A 10,528-nucleotide genomic window follows, 5' to 3' on the forward strand; every position below is an offset into this window, starting at 1 on the left:
AACACTTGAAGAATTTTTTTTGTTTTTTTATTAATAAAATGCAGGTATTGAATTTTATGATTTTTCAATGATATTAATTTAGAAATAAATTCATATTTAATTATACTTTCATAAGACTGCAAAATTACTACTTACAATTTTAAAATATGAAGTATATACCCTTGTAAGTACTTTCATTTAAACTACAAATGAAATTATAAAATTAGCAAGTAAAATTTAGAAAATTTAAAAAAACAAGTGAAAACAAATAATTGACTGAGTTAACTGTTGAAATACTATGTATAGACAGTGGTGATTACACTTTCACATTACACTTACATACATGTCACGCATACATAACTGATATTACCATATAATACAAACTATATAATTTGCGCCCTCGTGGATAAACAGTGGTGTTTACGAAAAAATGTTTCAAACAAACGTTGTTTATTTTTTTATAAGAGACATATTTTACGCTTAAACTTTTGTTCTATCTCTAACAGTTTATAAGAGAAGTTAACAGTTTACAAGACCCAACTGACCCATGTTGCTCATTTACAAACTCGACCTCACTTTTTACGTCCTGAGCACGCTATAAAAATTTCAGGTTGATATCTCTTTTCGTTTTTGAGTTATCGTGTTGACAGACAGGCAGACGGACAGACAACCGGAAATGAACTAATAAGGTGATTTTATGAACACCTATATAAAAATTTTTTTCGTACCATCAATATTTTTAACTTAAGGTTACAAACTTGGGATTAAACTTTCGGGAACTACGATGCCACAGACAGATACACCAGGCACACATAGTAATCAAACTTATACGACCCCCTTTTTTGGCTCGGGGGTTAAAAAAGATAAACGAGGATTGTCCCACAAAGCATTTTGAGCACCAAATCCTCGGGAAGCATTTTGGGATTTTGGGGGCTTTGTTTTATAGTAGCTGGGTCTTTGAGAAATTCAAACCAGCTAGAAAAAAATTGTAACATTTTCTTATCTTTTATGTAAGCGCTATTCATGTTGTGTATATTTTCAACATTTACACTTGCATAATGATTAGCTCGCAAGAATGTCAAAGAGATAGGAACAAGGCTAAAAATGTACAGATAAAAATAATAATAAATGTACAGAGTGATTTTTTTAAAGTTGCTACCTTCACATTTTCAAAACGGAATGGAAAACCTGAATGCACAAAGACGCGTCTCCACTTACTAGGGGAAGAAAATACAGGATCTTTATTTTATGTGGGAACGTCTTTATGTCTTTATGGTTAAACTGAGGTAAATTCGGTTCTTTTAACTACTGACATTTTTTAGCAAATTTTCTTAGTGTACCTAACTTTTTAACCATGAAATGAGGTGCCAAAAGTTGACGTCTTGGAAAAAAATTCAAACAAAAGGTTTTTTTGCGACAAAGAAAAAAGTTTGACCAAAAAAGTAATTCATTACTAGATTAGATTTCAAAATAAAGTACATGGTTTTAAGCCTCCCTAAAAAATAAATGGATAAGTGCCTTTGGTTTTTTTGATATGTTCCTTTTTCGAAATACGATGGTGGAAACTTTTTAAAAAGTCCCCTATAAAAACAATATTCATGTTAAAATATTTGAGCATGAATTGTTTGTACATTTAAACATTTTTGAAAGTAATTAAAATTGAGTTAATTATACTTTATACAATACATACCATACAGTTCAACTACTATATAAAAAAATTACAGTTCAACTGTGCTAACTCTTATTCTATAATCAAATTGTTAATTTATTTATTTATTAAATTCATTATTTTTTTAAAGGTAAACAACTAACTGAATGATTATAGATCCCATTCATCAATAGTAGAAAAAAGTGACTAATATTGGAATTTATTCAACAACAGGTATACGTAAATTGGGCACATCATTTATGTACCTACAAAGTACTAAATAGAGGAGTAGTACGCATTTCAAGTTCATAACAACTTAGGGAACTTTTCATTATTAATCTGACCTTAAGCAATAAGAAGTAGGGGATGGTAAAAAATTTGGTTTAAAACTTTGAAATAAAGAGCCAGCACGAGTATCTAATGATAAACTTTCGCTAACCTGTCACAAATTGGCGACCACCTGAAGGGAGCCTTGACCGAGGTTAGATTGGTATTCCCATCTACTTGATTAAGAAAAAAGTCCTGTTAGTATGTTGGTATACCAAATTGTAGATCTTAAATATTAACATATAAGCTGAAGAGAAAAATTGTAAAAACTATTGAAGATAATTCTCGATTTTCACTCTCTTCAAGTTCTCTAATGATTAATAAAGCTGTTTTCTATAAGACGAATCAAATAAGCAGCATTTAAAAAGGATACAAATGCCATTATTTTCATAAATTTCTTGCTAACTTGCATATGTTTTATAGACCACATGTCCATGCTGAAATTGTTTGGGTGAAATGACCCACCAAGTTTAAGTACCATGGCGTCATTTTTTCGAGATACAGGTGAGTACAGGTGAAAAAATGGATGTCACACTCCTAAGAAACTCACCCCTGCACCAGCAAATATATACAACGTTGCTGGATTCTAACTCTGTATGAGTATTCAAAGCGAAATACATAAATGATGTACAGTAATAAATTCGGCAACTTCAGTACCGGAAGTTAAAAAAACTTATGGTCTCCCGTCAATTTTCGAAGCCCTACGTATTTATTTCTGTACAGCATTTTTGTAATTCGCTTTCAAATACTTATGCAGAGTTAGTATAAAGCAACGCCAGAATTAGTATCCAGGGAATTAGTATAACGGTTTAGTATGTTGGGAAGTTATTCGTGTCGACCTCAAGGTTCGCACCAGTTCTACTCACGGCTTGTTTGTTTCTGTCTTTGATTCCATATCCAATGCAAATTCTATGCCGGGAAAAGTATTTCAGACCTTATTATTGAAAGTCTCAACAATTTCTCTAGCGCTGGTACTAAATAACTAGTTTCCTTTAATTAAATGCAATTATTTGTTTGATTAACATTAGTGATCTACTTACACTTAAACTTAGAAATTTTTTCATTTTTATTTCAATTGTAAACAATTGTTCCAGTTCTGAAACTAAGCTAGTAACAGTTCTTATTAGCTAAATATAACTATCATTTAAGAAGATGTTTGATAATTTCCTATTAATATTGCCTACAATATTTCTGTTCATATTTGGATATTTCTCAAACTATTTTCGCCAATGCTATTATACATGGAAATTACCGGGACCAAAAGGGTTACCTTTACTCGGGAACATGCTTGACCATATTGGAAGTATTGAAGGTATTTGATATTTACTATTATTTAAGAAAGATATTAAAAATAATTTTAAAGGATTTATTTTTTCGTAGAAATTACTGACTACATGTTAAAAACTTCCAAACAATTTCCAAGTTTATATCGAGTTTGGCTAGGTCCATTACCATTAGTGAATATTTCTACAGCGGATGCAGCTCAAATTATTTTAACAAGCCCACATTGTTTGGAGAAGTCCCCAATAATGGTAAAAGCTCTATATCCTGTCAGCGGTGATACAATTCTTATATCCAAAGGTAAACAAATCAAAAAACCACCCAAATATTTATCTTAAATTAATAATCAAATTTTAGTTCCAAAATGGAAATATCACCGCAGTATTGTAATTAAAGGATTTACTCCAACAATTTTAGAATATTATTTTGGAGTATTTGTTGAAAAAAGTAAAATCTTATCAAGAGTGTTGGAAAAAGAATTAGATAATACAAAATCATTTGATATTTTTGAGTATGTATCACGGGCCAGCATTGATACTATTTGTGGTAAGTAAATTTGTCTACAGATATTAAAATAGTTCGTTAACAACCCTCTCAAAAACGACTTTACAATAAATTTTCTTTGAAAGCGAATTTTCAGCAAGAAGTTCAAACATATTACTTTGACGTCTTCAAATTAGGTACCTAATACTGGTTTGAAATTTAACGCTCATTTGTCCTTTAGTTGACTTAAAATTTTCTGTTTTATGACCACTTTTTTAACATTCATTGGGATTAAAGTTTCAGCAACCATAATTATCATTTTTTTGAAAATCGCAAAAAGATTATAAATGTACAATGTTAATGATAGTTTAAGTCATTCTGAAAAAAAGTTCCCATGGTCACAAGTCATGACAAGATTTAAAGTTATCGCTAAATTAAAATTGGAAAATGTACTCATTTATATAAAAAAAAATTATTGTAATTTAATTGTCAAAAATCATGTAAGTACACTTATATATGTAGCTGAAAATATTGATATTAATAATTCATATTATTGATCCACTGAACATTTAACACTGCTTCTTCTTTAAACGTAACATATTCTTCAGGAGAACAAGAATTAAAAAACAACACCCTTACATTAAAAAAACACACGTATGCATATAGTTATACATATCTGTATATGTATTTGCCTATACACTCATAAGCACATATTATACAAATAAGTACATTTTTAAACTTTAATTTCATGACTTTAGAATGGCTTAAACTATCATTTGCCAAAATTTGAAAAAGTTTGACCAAAATGCAGATTACATATAATTTGTGCGAGGTCTAAAAGACCTTGTTAGAAATTACTTCCTAGATAAATAAATAAGAAAATTTTCGAAATATTCGTATTCATGCAGTACTGAATTTATAAGCCGCTTAAATCAAAATTTCGGTTTAAAATTCCAATTTTATTTCCAGGCTCAGCCATGGGTGTTAATATTAATGCCCAAGAAAGTGAATCTGATTATTTTAATGCTGTTCGCAAGTAAGTAGTGGAGAGAAATAACTGAAATTAAGTTCCAACTTATTGCTTTTAATGATTTAAAATATTTTGATAATTTTAAGAAAAAAAATCGTGAAAATATGTGCTAGTTTTGATATTGACGTACATTTTTAACAGTTTGTGACCGTTTTCTATTTCTCTCAATTATACTGTCCATTACCGTTTAGGAAGTGTAGAATTTCTTCAACTTCTAAGTCTCAAAACAAAGTGAAAACAAAATTTAAAAAACCCCCGGCAAATTTTTCGAGTACGGAACCCTAAACTCGCACTTGAAATATAACTAAGAGACAGTCTCCAGGTAGACATACAGACAGACACACACACATAGCGGTCAAACTTATATCACCTCATCTTTTAGTTTGGGGGTTAAAAATCGCTATTTTAGAATAAATTAAGAAATTTTTTTAACATAAAATTTAATTCTAAAGATTATTTACTTATTAGACCGTGGGACACCACAGGTTTTTTTAAATGATAAATACATACTTGAAGAGAGTGTTCTTAGCTATGTTTCTCAAATGCAAGTTTAGGATTTCGTACCCGAAATAACTAAAAAAGAGCCGATGATCTTCAAAATAACTTCTTTGGAGAGATCTATGTGGAAAAAGAAAATTTAATGGGAGGTGTTCATAACTGTGTTTCAAGCTTGAGTTTAGGGTTCCTTACCCGAAAAATTTGTCGAAGGTTTTTTAAATTTTTTAAATTTCACTTGTACTTGAAAATCGAATACAAGCTTCAAAAGTTTCAGTGATCATGATCTGCACTCGAGTGCCGTCCATCTTTAGCTTGTCACTCTATCATTATTCAAATTTCAAAATTTATTTTCAGTTCATTTCATATTATGTTTGATCGAATTTTCCATATATGGAAATACCCAGATTGGTTATTCAAATTAACGAAAAATTATACCAAATTGAAAGAAAACCAACAAATTTGTTTGGAATTAACAAGTAAGGTTTGTTATTCATAATAATTTAAAAGATGTTTAAAAATTAAATTTTACGAAAAATCGAATGTTTAGGTCATCAATGAAAAACGCAAAAATAATGAGAAGATGCATGAGGAAAGTGAAGCAATCGAAAGAAATCCCTTCAAAAAACCATTATTAGAATTTTTATTTGACATGACGGAAAAAATTCCTGAATTTACTGATGAACAATTGCAGAATGAAGTTCATCTCGTAATATTAGCAGTATGTACTAACTTCAGCAAAATTTTCTATAGATTTTTGATTGAAATGAATCTGAAAAATTAGCTAAATTATTCAATCCTATTGAAATCTTTCCAAAGCTCGATTTTTTCGATTTATAACTATGAAATCTATTTATAATTTTGATTTGGACTTAAAAACCATGTTTATATGCTAAATTTCTTAAACTGAATTTATTTAACCAATTTAATACTTACTGATGCTCAGCTTTTTAATACATAAATGGGTGAAAACAAAGCGTGTAAGCTTTGTCAAAATGGAAAAAATTTATCACTCTGTGCTTTCAATGCAGTTCAGAGTTTTGGTTGCGTTTCAATTGAATAAGATTTGAATAGAAGTTAATAGACCGTGGAAGAAAAAGGGTGCTTTGTTAATTGATGAATACATACTTGAAACTTCGTGAGTAATTTTCTTTTGACGAGTCTACCAAACGTCTCTCTATGACTTTTGTGGAAAGCTCTGTGTTTTCAATTAAGCGTGATAACGGCATATTTAAGCTAGCGGTCTGAAAAAACGCGGCATCGAATTTGTCTGACACTAAGACCACGAAGTTCCCATTAAAGGGAGGTTTAAAAAATGATGTATAGAAAACCCTAATTGTTTTATTCATTAAGGAAAAACTTCTTTAACTAGATATTATTAGGGTCACCGGAATTAGTCAAATAGTGCAAGTGCAAGTGGTATTAACTTTATCAAGCACGTACAAATATGCTCATACTTATACATAATAAAATACTTGCTGTTTTTAAGGCTTTTGAAACATCAGCTATGGCAATTAGCTACACATTATTGAGTTTAGCGGCTAATAAAGATATACAAAATAAAGTATATAATGAAATATTATCAGTGTTTGGAACCTCACAACGTGAAATCGAATTAAATGATCTACCAAAATTAGAATATTTGGAAATGGTTATTAAAGAAGCAATGCGATTATACCCCACAATTCCGTTGGTGGGACGTGTCGCTTCTCAAGACATTCAAGTTGGTATGTAAACTTGTATAAAAAACAACATATTAAACACTATCAGTTATCCACCCGCTTCACTGGGCTATTATAACTTTAAAACAAAGACTATCGTTATAGCCTTCCCTTTTGTTTTCTTCAAATACCAACCCCCCACTCCCCTTTTTTTGATCAGAATGTAATGGGCATCTTTTTTTTGGTGCGGAACCCCAATTTTCTTAAAATCACAGTTTTTTTACTATTTATATTTATTAAATAATAGCTTATTAAACTCACAACTATAGTACAATTTCAGATTTAGTATGTAAACAATTTATACCTACATATTTGAAAATTTTTTTCAGGAAAATATTTTATACCTAAAGGAATGATTCTTAATGTTATAATCATATCTTTACATCGTGATGAAAATATTTGGAAAGATTCATTAAAATTTGATCCCGAACGTTTTACACCAGAAAATATTAAATCACGACATCCTTATGCGTATATACCATTTAGTGCGGGTCCTCGTAATTGTATTGGTATGTATTCGATTTCCCCACAAAAAAGTATTGTTTTTTATCGAACTTGTTTCTCTCTTAGGACCAAAATATGCAATGATGTTTATGAAAACCGTAATATCAACATTACTAAGAAAGTATGAATTTCATACTGATTTAAAAATGGATAAACTAAAATTTGAAGTTGAACTGTCATTAAAATTAATTGGTGGACATCAAGTTCAAATGACACCACGAAATAGTGTTGTAAAAACATAAAATAATTAAATTTATTTTTCGTAATTATATATTACTCAATGGTTTACAGCTTTCCTTTATTTCATTTCAGTATTTACTTTACATAATCTACATCTGTTCCCGAAATATTTTTACCACAGTCCTATTATTCTGGGATATAGTTGGAAAAAAGATTTACACCACTGACAGAAAATACCTACTAGAAGGTATGTGATCGTTTTTCGGGTGTTTATTTACAAAAAACGAAAGTTTATTGCTTTTCAAAACAAAATACTTGTTTGAATAATTCTCTTTGAATTTTATTCTTCGCTCTACAAATCCTTTTAATTACAATATAACAATAAACGTTTTGAGTTTATTCCTCCCTCCTCGTTATCGAAAATAGCCTACGTTAATTTATAAAAAATAAAATTTATGCGTCAAATCCAGCTAGTGACTATTCCCATTAAACCAGGCTTCAAATACAAATCGCATAAAATCGGCCAATCCATTTGAAAGCTACACAAAAGATCTATACAGCTCTTTTCGAGGAATTTAAAAACCCAAATAAAATATTTAAAAAAGTTTTCGGTGCTTAAAAACAAGAACATAAGTCGAACATTTTTTAAAGAATTATTATTATGAAAATAAGCATAATTTTCATTTCAGTTAAAAATTAAGTTTTAGTTAAGTTATTTTCAAAGTTTATATGAAAAGATATTATATAAACAATATAATAGATCCAATATAATTCATTTTCCCTTAGCTGCTTTCACTAATATTTCACCGTTTCTATATTCTTTTGCTTTACTACCCATAGGAATGGTTATGGTCTTTGTTGTAGGATCTATATTTCCTATGTAATGATCATATTTCTTTTTAATACGTCCGATATACGTTGGCTTATTTTTTTCGTCTCTTCCTCCTTTAATTGCATCTGACGGTATGGAATCTTCAGCTAACTCTATTACCATCCATCTGCCTTCAACGCACAAAACCTAAACAAAATATTTTAATGAACAATATATAATAAATAAATCGATGAAAATCTTATCAAGACTTTTATAGAGCTCCTTCAAAACTAACACCCTACAAAAGATTATATTACGGAGCCAAATTTCCGTTTGTTCTAATAGATCAATCCGTAGATTAGAAAAATTTCTAGATTTATTGTCCAGCAGTGATAAGTATATACATACATTGCATTTCAAAATGGAAGGGTTAGAAGAAATTTTATTTCGCCGAAAATGAAGTGTTATATCGATTTATGATCTTTTAAATGGTGAATCGAATAAAAACAATACTGAAACGCTAAAATACACCTCGTTTGACAAAAATATACTTTAAATTCGAAAACGGTAGAAGTCTTGGCTTCTTTGATAAAATTATTTCAGAACCCAAGATTTCTTAACGATTAACTATGTTTCGGTAATTGGGGTTGGGGGCCATTGGAGTATTGAAATGGCGAGAAAAAATGTTTCACTCGATAAAATATAATTAATTTATAAAAAAAAAATTTATTTGAATCCGGTGAGTAAATACGTTAATCCTTCAAAAAAAATTATCAATTTGCACCCTTATATTTTTTTTCGTAAGAGCCTATAAAGTAAAGCGACGTTAACTTCTAATAATGTGAATGTATATAGGTACATCGTAATCTTTCTTTTTTAATATTTCATCCCCAACTGCGATATTTGCTTGTTTTTCATTTGTTCTCAGAGTACCAACAACAGTTTGACCATCATACTCTGCCCGAACTACGTATATATTTTCATCGTTTCCATCTCGGCCTCCAACAAATGCGTTTGCAGGAACAACGCCGTTAGATGACTTTTCCCAGCCTTTCATAAATTCTTTATTACCTTTTCCAACTTTTTTATCTCCTCCTCCTCCTCTTTTTCTAAAAAGTGTGCATATTTTTAATTTAAAAAGTAAAAAAAAGATAGCTAAGTATAAATACTATTTTTGGTCCAAAATATTAAACAATTTAGTAAAGGCTTACAGTAACAGTTTAAATCTAAACAATAAAGTGGGTTACCATAAAGTGTATTAAATAATTAATACCCGAAACCTTTTTTAACATCTAAGGATTTTTAATTTTTAAACTAACAATTGTCAACCTTTGAACTTACTTGAGACACTTTAATGCTGCTCCCATACTTTTTTCAAATCAAAATTAAAACTATAAATTTTAAAACTTTCATAATGTTGAAAGAATGAAAAATATGCTTTCTTTTCAATAATAATTAATTCATTTTAATGAAATAATTGAATAAATGTAAATATACAATACGAAATAAAAATGTCATTAAAAAAATGTTGGCAATTCGTTTGTTTAAAAAACTATAGCTACATGATGGCTATACATACATCATCCATTTTATGCTTCAAAACATCGACCATTAAAAAGTTATTCGAGATTAACGTTTATTAAGATATCAGTGTCGCAGTATTGCCCACGTAAAGATCCGTGAAATACTAAATACTATACAAAAATCTATTTTATATTTTTGAAAAAAAAAAAAAAAAATCCTTACAGAATTTCAACGGAGAAGAATTGAGAAAGTCATTACAAATACAGGTAAGAAATTCAGGAGCTAAATGTCTGCAGTCACCCCTCTGCTACTGCAAAAATTCAGCTCCTGAATTTTTTACCCTGTATTTTTAATCACTTTCTCCATACTTTAACTTCGAAATTACCTTGTAAGGAATTTCTTTAAGTCAGCTATACTTTCAGGTAGCCCGACTGGACTAATGAGGATTTGAACAATTTCTATTAGAATTTAGAAATAACAAAATTTTTGACTATAAAAGTTTACCTAGACATATTATGGGGAATAACATAAAACAAGTAACTATT

General features: G+C 29.5%; 2 protein-coding genes across 2 annotated transcripts; one reads left to right on the forward strand and one right to left on the reverse strand.

Annotated features, from left to right (window-relative positions):
- Positions 1-3,140: 3,140 nt before the first annotated feature.
- On the forward strand, positions 3,141-7,710 carry LOC123292045 (cytochrome P450 4C1-like). Its single transcript, XM_044872551.1, has 9 exons — positions 3,141-3,266; positions 3,335-3,535; positions 3,593-3,781; positions 4,688-4,754; positions 5,601-5,727; positions 5,794-5,964; positions 6,733-6,970; positions 7,294-7,473; positions 7,535-7,710. Exons 1-9 carry the CDS (start codon positions 3,239-3,241, stop codon positions 7,708-7,710), a joined length of 1,377 nt encoding a protein of 458 aa, XP_044728486.1. The 5' UTR covers positions 3,141-3,238.
- A 704-nt stretch (positions 7,711-8,414) lies between these two features.
- LOC123296867 lies at positions 8,415-9,941 on the reverse strand. Its single transcript, XM_044878551.1, has 3 exons — positions 9,801-9,941; positions 9,319-9,568; positions 8,415-8,666 (listed from the first exon to the last, which is right to left on the reverse strand). Exons 1-3 carry the CDS (start codon positions 9,824-9,826, stop codon positions 8,421-8,423), a joined length of 522 nt encoding a protein of 173 aa, XP_044734486.1. The 5' UTR covers positions 9,827-9,941; the 3' UTR covers positions 8,415-8,420.
- Positions 9,942-10,528: the final 587 nt, after the last annotated feature.

The sequence above is a fragment of the Chrysoperla carnea genome, chromosome 1 (genome assembly GCF_905475395.1).
Source record: "Chrysoperla carnea chromosome 1, inChrCarn1.1, whole genome shotgun sequence".
Taxonomy (NCBI): Eukaryota; Metazoa; Arthropoda; class Insecta; order Neuroptera; family Chrysopidae; genus Chrysoperla; species Chrysoperla carnea.

Coding starts and splice junctions, on each gene's coding strand:
- LOC123296867 (XM_044878551.1), bottom strand. CDS start 9,826: ATGGGAGCAGCATTAAAGTGTCTCAA. Junction 9,569..9,800: donor GCAGCATTAAAGTGTCTCAA/GTAAGTTCAAAG, acceptor CACACTTTTTAG/AAAAAGAGGAGGAGGAGGAG. Junction 8,667..9,318: donor TAAAAAAGAAAGATTACGAT/GTACCTATATAC, acceptor TATTTTGTTTAG/GTTTTGTGCGTTGAAGGCAG.
- LOC123292045 (XM_044872551.1), top strand. CDS start 3,239: ATGCTTGACCATATTGGAAGTATTGAAG. Junction 3,267..3,334: donor CCATATTGGAAGTATTGAAG/GTATTTGATATT, acceptor ATTTTTTCGTAG/AAATTACTGACTACATGTTA. Junction 3,536..3,592: donor TACAATTCTTATATCCAAAG/GTAAACAAATCA, acceptor ATCAAATTTTAG/TTCCAAAATGGAAATATCAC.